General features: G+C 33.8%; 4 protein-coding genes across 4 annotated transcripts; 2 read left to right on the top strand and 2 right to left on the bottom strand.

The window, feature by feature from the left end:
• The first annotated feature begins 661 nt into the window (after positions 1-661).
• On the top strand, positions 662-2,047 carry LOC124361091 (angiomotin-like). Its single transcript, XM_046815126.1, has 2 exons — positions 662-673; positions 1,610-2,047. Exons 1-2 carry the CDS (start codon positions 662-664, stop codon positions 2,045-2,047), a joined length of 450 nt encoding a protein of 149 aa, XP_046671082.1.
• Positions 2,048-5,115: 3,068 nt separating this feature from the next.
• Positions 5,116-6,533, bottom strand: LOC124361090 (cyclin-dependent kinase inhibitor 1C-like). The gene is made up of 2 exons (XM_046815125.1): positions 6,522-6,533; positions 5,116-5,644 (listed from the first exon to the last, which is right to left on the bottom strand). The coding sequence occupies exons 1-2, from the start codon at positions 6,531-6,533 to the stop codon at positions 5,183-5,185; spliced, it is 474 nt and encodes a 157-aa protein (XP_046671081.1). The 3' UTR covers positions 5,116-5,182.
• A 3,193-nt stretch (positions 6,534-9,726) lies between these two features.
• LOC124361089 (LIM domain-binding protein 3-like) lies at positions 9,727-10,886 on the top strand. The gene is made up of 2 exons (XM_046815123.1): positions 9,727-9,738; positions 10,395-10,886. Exons 1-2 carry the CDS (start codon positions 9,727-9,729, stop codon positions 10,884-10,886), a joined length of 504 nt encoding a protein of 167 aa, XP_046671079.1.
• Positions 10,887-14,912: 4,026 nt separating this feature from the next.
• LOC124361088 (LIM domain-binding protein 3-like) lies at positions 14,913-16,555 on the bottom strand. The gene is made up of 2 exons (XM_046815122.1): positions 16,544-16,555; positions 14,913-15,293 (listed from the first exon to the last, which is right to left on the bottom strand). The coding sequence occupies exons 1-2, from the start codon at positions 16,553-16,555 to the stop codon at positions 14,913-14,915; spliced, it is 393 nt and encodes a 130-aa protein (XP_046671078.1).
• Positions 16,556-18,071: the final 1,516 nt, after the last annotated feature.

Raw genomic sequence — 18,071 nt, 5'->3', positions numbered from 1 at the left:
GTTAAGGGATTGAGAACAAAACGTACTAGTTTCTTTCCTAACAGAGAACATCTTTGTGGATCAACATAACAATGTTGACATAAGCCACGGCACTTGTCGTTACAGACTTGTGTGAAGTTGCATGCAAAATTTCAAACATATTGCTAATTTTAATTACAAAATGACTTGCGGACAAATAAACAGACAGTCAATTAAACAAAAAGGGTTGACATGAAATTATGCATAATAGAACTCATGCTTTCAAAAAAGAGGTTTCATGAAACATTTAAAGCCTACGTGTAAATGTTATTATATTACACGATATAATTTTAATTATTGAAATATAATTATAAGTATCAAAATTTGATCTGTCAAGGAATTACTTTCACTTTTTACATTTTCTAACATGATGAATATATATATATATATAAAAATAAACACCCATAACAAAATATTAAAGATATAATATTATTCTATATAAACCTAAAATAAATAAAGATGTTATCTACAGGTTGAACAGGAACACTAATATTTCACTGTAGTCGTCTGTTTGTTACGTCTTCAGTCCTTTAATGGAGGTATTAAGTTAACAGTGAGATAGGGAGTGACCTTGAGGCCTTCTAAAACACTATATATTCGGCTTCTACCACGTCAGATTGTTACAGGTCTTCTAACCAACATCATGAGGTGTCTGGTGAGTAAGAGTTCTCAGACTAATTATCTTTTAAAATCAATGAGTTTTGACACAACACCAAATCTCATTCCAAAAAATCTTTTCAACAAATACAAATTTATATGATGTTTATATAATTTGTTTTAAAACATTTCTATTTTTACCATTACAATGAAATAGTCTTAAAGGATTTACCTCAGAAACATAGACTGAAATTATATTTTAATGTTTGCCACCATAGTGTAGTAGTGTTTTCGTAGTTCAGTAAATTTTAACAATCTGAATTTAATACTAAATATTTATATAACATACTGTTTTGAATATTTATTCAATTAAATTTTTAAATTAAAAACCCATATACGACTAAATAAATTAAAAACCCGTATACTTGACTAAAACATTCAGTTTATTACTCTGAATTAAATAGAAATATGTCAATTTTATGACAGTATTCCTTGATTCAGCTAAAATGTTCATTCCATTTATTATTTCTGTCAAAAATAATATAAACACTTATCGATAGATATTATTTACCATAATTGACGTATTCAGGGAATTGAGCCATCCCGGAGGTGGGAAAACAATTTAGGGCAGACATTGGGGCTGGACGTTTCTGTAAAGTGAGAAATGTCCAGTGTTGGTAAATTTATTAAGTATTTTCTTTTCATAACTAATACGCTATGAAATTCCATTAATTACATAAAACTATTCCGAGTTATAACTATTACTTCAAAGCTAAACGGCGCATGAAAATAGTAATCACGGTTATTATAGACTAATAAAAACTGATGTGTACAATTACATACTATAATGGTATATCATACCTTTAAATATCATAAACATTAGATTTAGTTAAACATTACTTATTGAGACTAAGTTGAAGATAATAAAAAGGTATCCAAATCATGTTAATGTTACATATATGCTAAATGTTGCTAATAATACTTTCCTACACAGATTGTCCTTGCTCTTGCCGCCCTGGCTCAGGCCAACCCCCTTTACCGGGTGGAGACCCCCGCTGTAGTCTCCTACGCCGCACCTCTGGTGGCCGCTGACACAACTGAGACAGCCGCTCTCAAGACTCTGGCTATCGAGAAGGCAAAGACCGGTGCTCCTGCCCCATTCTTTGACTCGTTCAACAGGGCTTACTACGCCCCAGCCGCTACCGCCTACGCCCCTGCTGCCGTCCCAGCATACGCCCCAGCCGCTGTTCCTGCTTTCGCACCTGCCTCCGTGGCAGCATATGCTCCAGCAGCTGTTCCTACCTATCATGCCCTAGCCCCTGCTGCAGTTCCAGCCTACGCCCCGGCCTACGCCCCGGCCTACGCCCCGGCCTACGCTCCAGCCTATGCCCCAGCCTATGCCCCAGCTGTTGCCCCAGCTTTGGTAATCTAAATGGACCATTTCAAGCCCACGACTCTCCATATGGTAGCAAGATGACAAAGGCTCATTCACCTCAATAAATGTTGGTTACAAATATTGCCTATTGCCTAAACATAGCCAAAGAACTTTTCCCGATCTGCAAATAGCTCAAAAGAGGACATTATAAGACGTTATTTAAAATTCTTGTGTACAACTTCAAATACTTGAAAATGAGCATTTAAATAAGTAAATAACTTTACCTCCTAATTTTAGTACCAGTTTTGCTTACCAAGATATAAAACTTCATATTAAATACTAACAAAGAGTAATAACATTTAAATTTACTTAAATAGGTAAATTATTCCTGCAACGTATAACTTAAACGTTTAATGTACAATTAATTTACTGTATGTATTTACCAATAATCAATGCTAAATAACTACAAATTCATGAAGTGGGAACAATAAAGAAAATAATAATTTAAAGCAATAATATTTAATTGAACATTATTACAAACGAATACGATGACAATAAATATTTCATAATTACAACGAGCATCATAAAATAATTGGACACAATTATTGCATTTAATGCATCGATAAGCCAAAAAGCGGTATTTAAAAATAACCGCTAATAAACATTTTACACAATTAAAATAATTCATTAAAATGTTTTAGTATGTTTTAAATTCTTTGAATTTATATCGTGTCGAACGCTTCAAAAAGCGTTATATGTTCGTCTAAAAAAGTGATCAGATAGAAGAAAGTAAGTATGTTATACAAGGATAAGTAGTTACCCGCAGCGTTGCATGTTATTTCATATTGGATAACAGAAACGCATATGTGTATACTATTAAATACCGTATCAAACATCCCTAAGATAAGTGTTGGTCACTGGGACATATTCCAACCCTCTATCCACTTCTGAATAATTGGACATTAAGTTCAAAAAACAGTGTTTAGGCGTCCTGCAGTTGGAGATAGAAACAGTTTTATAAATACCAATAAAATCACTCAAACTTCTCCTCAAGATACTATAATATTGCAATGAATATCCCCAACTATTTTTATTAAATATGAGCTATTTAGACCCTAATGAAAAGGAATCATAATTTTGAAATAAATAGTTTTCTCAGTACTTACGATGTAATATTATAAAGTCTTATGATAATTTTGAGTCAGAATTAGGTATATTTAAGGTACATATTATATCAGTGTTCACGGTGGACATGCCATAAATCATGTTATTTGTCATATTTCTTGAATTCGCTAATTGAATATTTTCACGGCTGAGTCTGCCTTTTTACCCGGATCATGGAAATACAAATACACTGGTCTCGGAAAACCTACTTCACTGAAAAAGCGTTTATTTCTAGCCCTTGTTATATACTTCCGGTCTAGAATATTTTCAGTATCATAATAGAACTTTTTTTGTTGTCCCGGATAAAGAAAAAAATACATACGTAGAACTAAGAAGCCTACTTCGGTTAAAAGGTGTCTACTTTCGTTCGTTTGAATTTACTTACGGTTCAAAAGTTGAGTTCTCCTTACAGCCCCAATGAAAAACGATATACGTATGCAGCTCTTTGAAATCTACTCAAGCGTCTATTACCGGCTCTGGCTATTTACTTTCGGTATATATTTCTAGTACCATTACATCTTTTTATACATATATACTAATGAGAAACAATATTGCGGCCTTGAGAGAAATCCTACAAAATTCAAGCTTAAATTCTTTATAAGGTCATGCAACATTACAAGAAAACAGTTTATAAGATTTTGTGTCATAGAGGTCATGTTGTTTTTCAGGCTGTAGTCTGGGAAAGAATTGATCGTTGAGTCATGTTAGTGTTCATTTTTCTATTTTTCTCATTATTCACTGTTAAAATGTCATATTACAATGTTAAGGAAGCCCACCACCAGTTTGGAGTGCTTTCGGTGAAAACTTTCACAGCTTTGTTCATAAAGGTCGGTATTATAGCAGTGTTGAAATGGTGTTTACAGTGTTTGAAATCTGTCACTGACGCAAACTAGAATAAATTTAGATATTATATTTGTATTTATTCTCTGCATTACACTACTGATTAAGCAATGCATATTTAATATTCAATAAAATTTAAATGAAATTTAAAGTCAACTTTTTGTACTTTATCTGAAAGCATCATCAGCTATTTAGTGTTCGTTAAAATTGAATTATGAAACAGAAATATAACATTTTTTATTTAATTCACAAATATTTCGGGTAACTTCTAATCTTTCTTTTTTACAAACCATTCTCGGATTGTGATGGTTATTTATGCACACCTTATTCGATTAATTTGTATTTGTAAGAAGTAGTTTCATGGTCACATCCTATATTTTTACAAAGAGTTTTATTTAGAAAATTATCAAGTATGAAGTTATTTTTGTTTTAGAATGCATATTCAAGAAAAATATGGGATATAAGATAATATAATAATGTATCTCTTTTTAGCACTAAGTATAAACAGTTTGGAAAAGTGTTAACACTATTATGTAACCCAATTTGATAAACGAAAATTTAAGTAATCGTGTGGCAATATATCTCTCGAGATGTTTTTCTCTTTGTTTGTAAAATGTTTTGCAATGTAATTGTTGGTCGGTCTATTTGTCAATAATTCAATTACCCATAAACTAGAAAGTTTGCATTCAACCTCAGCTAAGCCTGTTTCGCGACACATAGTGTGGCGTAATCCTACACTTTATTATCGAGTAATATTTTAAAAACACCAAATTTTACAATGGATAATTTTATATTTTTAATTTTTAGTTGTCTATGAGACCAATATAAAAATTCAAAATATAGAAACCATCAAAACTTCTATTAAGCTAAACATATATGTACTGTAGAAGAAGCAATATGTACATTTACAGGTGAAGTCATACATGCATCAAAAGCCAAGTAGGCAAATAACCATAAAGGGGCAGAAGATTTTGTTATGAGTGGGGCAAGGTTATGCCTTCCATACAGACATATCTCACTTTTTGGTGTGTATTATAAACTGTTTAAAATAATCTTGGATTATTTACTAAGCGCAAAATATCTTTTAAAATAAAACACAATGGTTTTGGTTAGTAGCCAAACTTTAATTCCGGTGAATGAGTCCTAATCAGAATACCAGTCACAACCTTAATGAGTTGTTAATTAATCTTAAAAAGCCAAAGCTGGGGCAACAGCTGGGGCAAAGGCTGGGGCAACAGCTGGAGCATAGGCTGGGGCAACAGCTGGGGCATAGGCTGGAGCGTAGGCCGGGGCGTAGGCCGGGGCGTAGGCTGGAACTGCAGCAGGGGCTAGGGCATGATAGGTAGGAACAGCTGCTGGAGCATATGCTGCCACGGAGGCAGGTGCGAAAGCAGGAACAGCGGCTGGGGCGTATGCTGGGACGGCAGCAGGGGCGTAGGCGGTAGCGGCTGGGGCGAAGTAAGCCCTGTTGAACGAGTCAAAGTATGGGGCAGGAGCACCAGTCTTTGCCTTCTCGATAGCCAGAGTCTTGAGAGCAGCTGTCTCAGTTGTGTCTGCGGCCACCAAGGGTGCGGCGTAGGAGACTACAGCGGGAGAGTCCACTCGGTAAAGGGGTTCGGCCTGAGCCAGGGCGGCAAGAGCAAGGACAATCTGAGGTGGAAATTATTGTTAGTATTTTCATTATAATTATGTATAAAGGTATAATCATATAAACAAGTTCATGACGCGAAATAACGTTGTAAAATACAAACTTCCATAACTGAAATCGCATCAATTACTTTTAACATATTCACTAGACATGATTCTCAGACACTAAAATGTTGTTGAAGATGGAGCTTGTATTGACTATTCTTAATTTATTCACTACTTTAAGAACACACTAAACAATACCAATAACTTTTCATTTTTGTGAGACCTATCGATAGCAAGGGTATCTTCATCAGACACATCTCAAATGCCTCACAAAAAATGTATTAGTATTGGTTGGTGTGTTCTCAATGTAATGAATAAATTAAACTATAAATTTTACCCGTTCAGGTCATAGTGACGATATAAATGCAGTTTATAGGTTGAAGAAATTTGCGCTTTACTGTACATCCAAACAAAAATAATTCATATGCATATTATTCTATTTATACTTTTAAACTGTAACTGATAAGATAAACAATACGTTTTCATTGTATATGTATTTGCAATATTGTTTTGTTTCTATATCGAGAGAGATAAAAAAAATATCAACTGGTATTATTTTAAGTTACTTTGAAAAGGAAGTCAAACTATTTACCAACTATCCTCCCTTCATTGTATTAACAAATATAGTTAACACTAGTACTGAAACAGTAATTTTATGTTATTAAACGCACTTTGGTACTTAAGTTAAAAATTTGAACCCAAAAATGTATAATCACACCTATATCTTTAGAGAATGTGAATTAATTATGTTATTAAAATACAATATTATTGTACTGCTAATAAATGTTGATTAGTAACATTTTTGCACTAAATAGTTTTAGAATAGTTTACATACCAGACACCTCATGTTGTTGGCTAGAAGACCAGTGATGCCTCTTCCTTCGTAGAAACCGAATATATAGTATATGAAATGTCCTCAAGGCCATTCCCTATCTTACCGTTAACATAATACATTAAGATAAGTTAGGGATTATGATAGATTTAATAGAAGGCTTGTAGATGCAATCACTCCCATAACAGAACAACTTCTCTTAATTGTGTTTGTCCATATTTATCTATCATGATCTCAGAACACCAGAACCATCACACGCTCAAAACTGACATTAATTTAAATTAGTTTTGCTAGAAGAATAGCCAATACAAAGCTATTGGCTGTATTGTGCCTCCAAGCAAAAATAAACAAAACATCCATTATAATTTAAAACGTGATTTGCAGTTTAACTTAGTTTTGAAACAAAATAATACAAAATAAAAAATATCAACAACTTTTTGTTCCTAGTGTACAAGGAATCAGTCTTATAAACAATCTATTTGGTTAGCTCACTCTCACACAATATTTAAGTTTAGGATTATATCAAAGGTTAATATGATTCATAACAATCCATGAGCCCAGAGCCAATTCACACTGCATAAACAACCCTGGGTTTTATTGCAATCGACAATTAATTAAAAACTCTATTATCAGTGGACTAGTTTTTTATGGATATCGAAATTGAAGGGAATGAGAATGGTTCAAAATAAGAAATAGTATTTTTAGATTATAACTTTCTTTGCTATACAGACTGTAAACTAACCGTTAATTACCTAAATAAATGACATAGGCCTCTCAACGTCGGCTACTTGTATAAAAACCTTTAAAGTAGTAAATTAAGTTGCTATATATATATTTGACTGACATAAATATACCTCTTAATTAATAACTACGTGTTTGATGGTTGGTTTTAGATTTATCAAGCTTGGAAATATATGATCTAAAATACAAACTTTTAATTTATAAACATTTACGACTTTCGTTTCGACCGCTACCAAAATAAACTGACGATTTCTTAATTTCTTAAAAGAAATCCTCCACTGATTAAAACACTAAATTTTTGCTGTTATACGGTGCAACTTAGTTCTCAGTTCCTAGGCTATAAACTAAGTAGATCCTATCTACTTATCCTTGCAGATACGTCTTGCAGGCAGATGGATCTGTCGAGATGGACCAATAGTTTTCCCTCCTAGGTCCCGTGATTTAAATCCCTTGGATTATTACCTTTAGGGTCATTTAACGCAACTTGTATACGCCAGAACCAGTTAATTCCAAAGAAGAATTATTGAATCGAACGCATGTAAACTACTTTAAAATCGACCGAGATTCTATCTTCTGAAGTTATATGTGGTTTTGTTAAACGCACTAGATTGTGCATGAAATATCAAGGAACTTATTTTGAACACCATTTATAAGGCAATTAATTAGAATAAAAGATTTAACAAATATCAGCAATTCAAACGTTTTGATTTTACAAAGAACGTTCATTTAATAAACAGACTTTGCATTTTCTGTCTTATTTTTCGTATATGTTCATAAATTGAGCATTAATTTTTTTTAAGCTTTGTTGTTGTTTATTATTAGCCTATTTTACATTGTTATCTTCGCAATTATATTCTATAAAAGTTTTGCGTGTTTATTACCCATTTAATGAAGTTAATGTACTTTAAATTTAAACAAACCATGTTTCTCGAGGCCAAATTTTGCATATTTTGTCTGATATTTCAGAAATGGGTGGTCTTACAGGTCTGGAACAAATTTTATAAAATTTTTGACTTAATTTGATATAAAATCCAAAAAATTTCAGAACTATCTTTGCGCTATAAAAACATCAGTTTCGCTTTATTTCCACCCTTTCCCAGAAAATCGGAGAAAATCTTTCACTAGCCGTAGCTTGCTAACAAAGTCTTTCCGGACATATCTTTATATGAAAGTTTTTCATTGTTTTTATGAGAGGGAACCATCTGAGAAGTTTTTCGGGTTACTCGTGGGACAATCTTGTATACAATAAAAATATAAAGTTGGTGTGATTTACATTACAGGAATAAAACTAAGTTCATTGCCTTCAAAAATCATCAATATATACAACTATTTTATTATAAACAGAATGAAAACAAGAAAACAAATGAATGCAGTTTGTAAATATTACTTCTGAAAGAAATTTGAAAGAAAAAAGAAAAACATTGTATGTGCTTATCGTGTAATCGTCTATAATCGAAGATCCATTGTTGTTTTTGAAGCTTCATTTATACAAAATTTACAGGGTGACGCGAAACATTACTGATTGGCATCCTTGAAATATTTTACCATTTTAAAGAATAACACGTGCTACTATTACGTACCAAGTCTAGTTTCAATCAACTGGAATTTATGGCAGTTATCGAATTCACTCCTATTGCCGGAAAGTCTGTGAGTCTTCGTCGTTGTGAACGTCATGCCCATTTATTTATAGAAACAGAGAAGTACTTTCATATTTAATAATAAAGATTATCTCGGAGTCAAAAAAGAATATGGCGAAAAGAACCGCAAGCATTTGGAATTAAAGTTTTCAGTTTCACACCAACATTTTTATCGTAGATCCCATAACATTCAGGTAAAATTAACTGTAATTATAGGTTACAATAAAATATTTGTTACATGGCACAACAGTAAAAGAAACTGATATAAAAAAATTAAAAATGGAATGAAATTTATATCCATATACATAAATATCTTTCATACATTTAAATTTGAAATATCACGTTGCACGAGTAAATGGATAATCGAGAAAACTTTCTGAAATATAGTGCTGGAAATTTTAGAGTTGTGGTCGGCTACTTTTAATATCTGAAACTAGTTGCCCTGTAATATGACTCACGATAAGAATTACATATATTCTTAGTTAATATTTAGAATCGGCGAGTTAGTGTTACGGAAGGGCCATTCTGTTAACAATCTCGCATTGAAACTTGCGAATAAGGTTAGAAAGGATCGAAATACAATTTGTATCTTTTGCTGTTTTAACAATAGCAGACAAACTGTATTTGCCATTATAAAAGGGAATGTGGGCAAAATTATTGAAAAAGTATTTAATACGGATTGGGTTTAGAAAGGAAAATTTTGCACAAGCCCTTCCATATCTTAATGTTGTGAACGGTGTGATAAACGAGGACTGGCCTTGAGATTGTCTTAAATACTATATATTAAGCTTCTACAAGCCAGAGGTATCATTGGTCTTCCAAGCATCAGCATGAGGTGTCTGGTAAGTAAAAGTTGAAAAAATTATAGTTTGGTATAAATTTTATTGTACTGTATTGTGTTTCAATCTCAAATTAAATTAAATAGCCTACAAAGTGTTATCATTACAAACTGTTATAAAACTGTATTCTCAAAAAACTAACATTGAATAATTGGATATTTTGACTGGTGAGGGTTAGCAAAGCCTACCCCTTAAGGGGCTGAAAAATTGCATATCTCTCTGCCCGCACTATATCTAAAAAACGAACTGATCTGTAGGCTATAAATTATGCATGCAACCTCAACGAAGCCTGTTACGCGAAATGTGGCATGGCGTCCTCATAACTTGGATTTTATTGCCTCAGCACGTATTAGTATTAAGTAATATAAATATTGAGTATTTACGTTTTAACTTTGGAAACTGAAAATTCTTCCAATACCTCATTCGATAACAGTTAAACTCTTGATACCATTCTAGTCATCTATTAATTACACATAGATATTTTGGTTTCACAAAGAATTTAACATTGATTTATTGTACTCTGAACACCATATTGGAACTGTTCTGACTTTATTTAAGTTACTTAAGTTCATACAACACATTTTGTAGTCCAATATGAAAAGTAGGCAAATGTTAAAACATAAAGAATATTTTTCAACTAAAGATATTTTCCCATACAGATTGTCCTTGCTCTTGCCGCCCTGGCTCAGGCCAACCCCCTTTACCGAGTGGAGACCCCTGCTGTAGTCTCCTACGCCGCACCCCTGGTGGCCGCTGACACAACTGAGACAGCCGCTCTCAAGACTCTGGCTATCGAGAAAGCCAAGACTGGTGCTCCTGCCCCGTACGTAGACTCCTTCGGCAAGGCTTACTTTGCCCCAGCTGCCGCCCCTGCCTATGTCCGTGCCGCCGCCTCTGCACTCGCCCCAGCTGCCGTTACGGCCTACGCCCCTGCTGCCGTGCCAGCGTATGCTCCAGCTGCTGCTGTTCCTGCCTACCATGCTTTGGCCCCTGCTGCCAGCGTAGCCTATGCTCCAGCCTACGCCCCAGCCTATGCTCCAGCCTACGCCCCAGCCTATGCCCCAGCCTATGCCCCAGCCTACGCTCCAGCCTATGCTCCAGCATACGCTCCAGCCTATACTCCAGCTGTTGCTCCAGCATTAGCACTTTAATATGTCGGTTTAAGGACGCTCACTACTTCTACATCCTCAGATACTAATTGATTCACTTTGATACAATTTTGATTAAAAGTCCTGAGATTATAAATTATACATTTTATTTCAATTTACCAATACGTTTAACGATACATTTTCGTATACATGTATCCTGATTATTTTAGATAGTAAAATATACTAAAATAACGAATTTTTCAAAAATTTAGAAGAAAATAATTAAGATAATACAAAGATTACGTATTCGTGAAAAACAAATAAACAACTTAATACTTTTATGAACAAACTGCATTGCTTGATATTTAAAACCCAACCACACACTCGTGGGTGCGCGCGCGCGCACACACACACACACACACACACAAAATTTACATCTTATTTTCATTAAGTTTCATCAAGTCAATTACAGTAATACTATACACCATTTATGCAATGCCATATCTAGAATTAATGTAGTTGAAAAAGTTATATTCTTAATATCTCCTGTATTACATAAACTACTATTAAACTCGTCATTTCTTCAATCAGTGGATTCCATATCTGAAACAGAATCTAAAAGTAAGTAATCACGTTCACATATCGCCCAATGTGTGATATTCTATGAGGAATAGTTTGCCTAATAGATTTAAGAAACAACCATTTATATATTTAACTATTTTTACAAATACACGGTATTTAAAATATTCAAATTCATGGGATAGAGCGTAATGCATTAAAAGAACATTTCAAACCAACCAATCACAAAAAATGTTATTTCATTTCGTGATCATCAACAGGCGCGTTAATAAATGGTAAATGGTTGTGTCGCTCTTGTATCGATAGAAGAGTATTCAATACATCTAGATAGTCTATCTCAAAACAATACTGATACGCAATATAACACAGTCTTTATCAAATGTTTTCTACAATGTCATATGATTCTTAATAAACTTAATAAATAAACAATGTATTCACATTTACAACAATACGGACGTCAATCTACATAAACGTAATTTAACAAAACGATTGATAATAAGTAATCACAACGAGTATTATGCATTTATAGCTCCATTCAAAAAAAACCATGCAAGTTATTTCAATGCATATGGTCTTCCTATCATATGTTAGTTTGGTTATTTAAAGGCATATGTGACAGATACGGCCAAATACAAAATAATTGAATAGTAAAAAGTGAGGGCTCTGTGGTGTAATGGTAGCACATTCACCCGACAAGTGAGAGATCTGGGTTCGAGTCCCGGTGGAGCAAGTACGAGTACTTTTTGCGATTCAATTTTTATCGAAATTAAATAAGGCTATTGCCATTTATACAAATTTAATGTAAATATAAAAACTATGCAACGCTTAGTATTTTGATGATCTTGCTGCAAAAGGATCTAATTTTTCAAAAAGTAATTTGCTCTTTGTTAAAAACATAAATACAAAATAAATATTCCAAGCTATTTATACACTTAGTTATGTTCAAAAAATGGTAAACATTGTTGAAATTCAAATTAGGTGCAGTTTCTTCATTTTGGTTTCATACTGGTAAGGAATATGTAGTTGTACCTTAAAGTAACCGTTGCGTAGTCATACGTTAAGTTACCTGTCTCAGAGTATGTCTACTCTAGTGATGCTCATTTGAGAAATTACCTTATCTCTTCAGCACTTGACAAATCCTCTCTACGAGAATCACTCATTCATTTATGCTGGTCATTTATAACCGAGTTTTTGCAAAGCTTATCATCCGACAGGTAGGAAAGTTTTCTATCCTTTTTGCGTACGCTATCTAGAGAACAATCTGACCTCTAAACTGATGATTTGGAATTTGGTTGAACATTAGGTTACACCTTTACATTAGCGTAGTTGGAAATACTGTTGACAACGTAAAATCTAAGAATAGTGAAATTTGTAAAACAAACTGTGTCCAATAATATGACATTTTTAAATTTGACATAACTCCTTATCCAGCCTAACTGTATAATAACAACAATGTGTCATCTATATGCTATTTTTCATTAAAGTTATTTTCTGCATAGTCATGCATGGGTTCTACGATGGTGCGTTTCCAACCATGGGAATTGGCTGATCGTTATTGAAGCCTACCACGCAGAAATCTAGCACAATTTCTTTCTTGTCTGCCAGGAAAGGTTTCTTTTCCGCACGATTGTTTGTTTTTCTGTCCGACCGAAGGGCAATGAAATGAATTGGAGACTTTAGATTGTTCATGCCACCTCTTTTCACACGTAATGTGGCGTACTCCTAATGGTTTACTCTAAAAAATGTATAAGAATGTCTTTCATGGAATTCTTTATAATACATACATAAATACTGTGTGTCTCACACCCATTCTATCAAATGTTACCACATTGCACCTGGTAAAACTAACATGTGTCTTATCTAGCCTAGTTTAAAAGTTGTCTATATGTATGGATGATTACGGAAACAATTTTGATCTCATGAACTTAAATCTTAATGTTATTTCACTATTATTCTTATATCAGTTATTCTCTTGTATGCGCTTTGTCCCATAAGTAATATTTGTATTATTACAAAGTATCACTAACGGTTATGTGTATTATGTTATAAGTTATTTATTATTCTTTAACACTAATGTTTTCCACTTTTAAATACAAACTATAAACCTTACTTTAGCGAATAAATTTTTCCGATCGAATATTTTAATAATAGTAGAAGGCAACTGCCAGAAAATATTAGTTTTCTTAGTTACCTTTGACTCTATAATACATCATTGGATTTTCCCTGTTATAAATGTAAACGGAGTTCTACAGAAAGTTATTAGTTTGATTCATTTTGTAACTAAGTATGATAAAAATTTCTGCTGAGTTTCATGAATGTTATATTAAACCGTTTATGATATAATAATTATCTCCAAAACACACATAAATACGTACAGTATAACTTCTATAACAAGTTAGACAGAGCAAAGAGCTAAATGGACTGCCGTCAATTTTAGCAGCATGGATAATGTTAATGTTCAAATATTTTTTCCTCGTTTTTCATCAAAGAATTATAGAACATTTTATAAATATAATCACTTAGCATCTTAACACTTTCTTTGCTCTATTAATAACAATTGTTTATTAATAAAATCAATATAGACTTACATTTTGTTAAAGTGATATTTTTGGTGTTTAAATATAAAAATGCCTTAAAAATATGAATTTCACGCATACTTCAAGCATTTGTATTAAAATCAACCAACTATAGAGGTTATAGTGAGATGAGCTATGTTTTTTAATGAACAAAGTTATAATTTTTCTGAGGAACCAGCCGACTATAGCAGCTTAAATATGGTTGAAACTCCTAGCAGGACTACGTTTTTGGTATTCAACTTCCCTCTGTTCTAGGAAGATGAAATTTGACGGACATACGGATTATACTCTAAACAGACCACTAACGGCCTGGGTGTTGTCTGCACCGTCAACACCCAGATTACAAGTAGATTACTATAACCGACGCTTTTAGATCGAATTAGATCTTTCATATCATCATATCTATAAGTTTTATTGATTGGGGTAACCAAACAAACGCTATTATGACACTAAAATACCATAGATGTGTAAATTCTAGTTTTTAATAATAAACTCAATTTCAGTGTAAATTTGTATTGAAGTAAATGAACATAATATCAACTTATTCCTATCAGTAATTGTACATCACAGTACGGTTTAAATTACTAATGCTAATGTATGTATATGCTGGCGCATAAGCTGGGGCGTTCGCTTGGACAGCAGCAGGGGCCAGAGCATGGTAGGCAAGGATGACAGCCGGAGCATACTCAGAAACGGCAACTGGGGCATAGGCAGGGACAGCGGCTGGGGCGTAGTACGCTTTGTTAAAGAAATCAACGTATGTGACAAGAGCAAAGTTCTTGAAAGCGTAGTCGGCGGCCACGTAAGATGGGAGTAGGAAAATCCAGCAGACTTTAAGTTAAAACAGTCTTTTTACACATTTGAGGTGAATGAATTAATACGCTTAAAGCACGTTATCGATTAACAATCAACGTTAGGGTGTTAAGATGTCTCATTAAATGGCTAATGCTGTGGCAACAGCTGGGGTGTATGCTGGAGCATAAGCTGGTGAATAGGCTGGGGCGTATGCTGGGACTGCTGCTGGAGCCAGCGCATGGTAAGCGGGGACGGCAGCTGGGGCATATGCTGCCACGGATGCAGGAGCGTAGGCAGCAATGGCAGCAGGAGCGTAGGCAGTAGAAACTGCTGAAGTGTACGCAGGGGCAGCAGCTTGGGTGTAGAACGCCCTGTTAAAGAAGTCAACGAATGGTGCAGTAGCGAAGGTCCTGAGAGCGGAGTCGGCGGCCACAAAAGGTGCCGCGTAGGAGAGTACAGCTGAAGTGTCTACTTGGTACAGGGGGTTGGCCTGAGCCACGGCAGCAAGAGCAAGAACAATCTGTAAAAATATATTCTAAGTGTAATACGTGTTTAACGTTCTTACATTTATAACTATTTATTAAACACTTTATTAGAATCTTTATAATTAGATTTATAGAGTGTGTTAGATAAAACTTATCAATTGATGACCTGCAAAAATGTCATTTCTGTCTGTCTCTCTGCCTTCTTGATATATCGAAAACAAACTGACTTTGTAAACTTGAAGGCTTGCAATGGACACGATTGATTTGTATGATGATGCATATCCGACTACGGAATTTGGCTGAGTGCCAAGTCAATGAAGTCTATCACTGAGTATGCAGAAATAAATTCTCTTTTGCCTACCGGAGGAATATGGAATGGGTAATTCTCTGTTCTGTCTTCTTTTCCGCAAAACATATCGATAGCTAAATGATCTATTGATGTGAAATCTGTAAGCAACATAAATACGATTTGATTTGATTTGAAATAAAGCCTGTTACGTGATACTTATTGTGGAGTATTCCTGCCATTTTGTAATACATTTTTTTTAGATCCAAAACAGTTTAGAATATATATACTATCAGAACAGAAATAGGTAGCAAATTAATCCAAATAAAACCGATTTGGTTTTGTGGTTTTGCGCTGGAAGGTTATCAATCTTGCAATTTTAAAACTATTTATAATCCTCTAAAGTGGTTTTAGGCGGGAACGTCTATAATTGGTGGAATAAACTAAGAATGAGGTGAAATGTAGTAAACTTGAGGTTAAAACAATATATTTATGCCACATGTAACACGAATTAATGTGCAATGGCACGTATCTATGATTATGTTAAAGTATAGACAGGGTTCTGCAGTTATTACAGTTTTAGTTAAACTAATATGATTAGTTACTTATCAATTGAAACTCTTACGAAAGTAAATACTCCGCCAACAACATTAAACAATGCCAAAGCAAAAATAATTGTCCAAATAATTGTTTATGGTTAGTATATTATTAGTTACAAATGATTACCAAAATAATAATTTTCAATACATTATGCAAGAAATAAGCTTTGGCGATTAGTAAATAAAGAATTAAAATGGACTATTTTATTTATCAATCTTAATATTATTGACTTCAAATTAAACTAAATTTTTATTTATAATCTGACCAATTTGAATGTAAAATATATATTGTTTCATAATTTGTTTATGTTTATACCTTCACCAAGGGTGAAATGTCTAGTATTGATAATACACAAAGTATTTTTTAAAAATGCTAAATTGTGTTTATAACTCTACTCACCAGGCACTTCATGATGTTGGTTAGAAGACCAGTTAGTTATTCTAGCTTATTGCAGTTGAATATATAGTTTAATAGATGGTTTCAAGGACACACCCAATCTGACAATCACCTTGATTGATCATGATATCGTAGGTACAAAGCCTGATTTATAATCCCCAGTTAGTAAATCGACCACGCTAATGAAAGACCGTATCAGTTAGTTAGCTTTCCTGATTAATTTTCATATTCCTTACCCGATTTCAGAATTGTCCTGTTTATTTCAAGTATAAAATATGCTGAAAATAAAAGTAATAATTTGAAATTTCTATTCTAGTTTATAAATTCCAAACCCAAACAATGAGATCATTACAGAAAATCTATTATGTGAAATATTTGAAATGAAATATAATACATTACATACAGTTTACCACTGTTATGGTTAGAATGATTACCCTCTACAAACCGATTATCTAATAATGAATTATATGAATTTGTTTCTGATATATTTTATTGATATTGATGATTGGGCCCGGAATTTTAAAAATATATTTCATAATTAAAATATGTACTTTATTGTTCTTCCTGCTAGGTATCCTCAACAAATAATAACGTTTCGTTCACCAGCTTTCCTCTGTCATCCATCACAAGGCTTAATCATCGAACCCATTCTGCTCTCATTCCAAATAATGAATGCATTACAGTCCTGTATCATAAACCTATAAAAGGCTTGAGAAAACACTGACAACACATTTCGTCAGGTACTCTCATATCAATGTTTAGAGTTTCCCGACCAAGCTGGCATGCAACCCGATATCATCAGCTAAATGATAGACTATGGGTTTTAGTAATCTTGTCTCTTAGGACAAATGCTTGGTAAAAGGTTTATCGCACTTAGTCCTAAAATTATCTCAGTACTAGCTTCCTGAGTGACAGATTATTTAGAATAGGTAAGGTCTGAAGGAAGAAGCCACCTCTTGTCAAGATTCTGTGAAGATGAAAATTCTTGTATCACAGTCATGTCATCTCGGAAGAAGGGGATGTTGTATCTGTTCCAGCCTCCTCGAATCAAACTGGGCAGGGGCCAGTACTCCCTCCCTTGTGTGTATGCTAACTGCAGTGGGCGAACTGTTTCCTACCCGAAACTTGGGGGAGTCAATGGTCAACTAGTCGCGGGTGACAGACTTTAAGCCTGAGTTAGTGTTAGCACAGGTTAAAAACCTGTGTGAGCGCGTTAGAATTTTTATCAGTACCTACTTTAAACTTTGTACTGTTTTGGCTCTCGTCATTGCTCTGTTTGATTAAATCCACGCACAGTATATTTTGTTCCATAGTTGATTTTGTTTTTTTCCGATCAACAAAATATCAGAGAAGCCTACTTTTATCAAAAGAGAACTAAGACGGGTAATATCAGTCTTTAAATTTATGGTAAAAGATTATTTTTACATTTTAGAAAATTAAGAGCTGGAACTGATATATTAGTTAAAAAAACAGTCCAGCCAAATTTCATCTAGAATAGTTCTTGTTGACTTAAAAAGGGAGTCTTGGGAGT

This window comes from Homalodisca vitripennis, chromosome 4, assembly GCF_021130785.1.
Source record: "Homalodisca vitripennis isolate AUS2020 chromosome 4, UT_GWSS_2.1, whole genome shotgun sequence".
Lineage (NCBI taxonomy): Eukaryota > Metazoa > Arthropoda > Insecta > Hemiptera > Cicadellidae > Homalodisca > Homalodisca vitripennis.
This window is presented reverse-complemented; position numbering and strand designations above follow the sequence as displayed.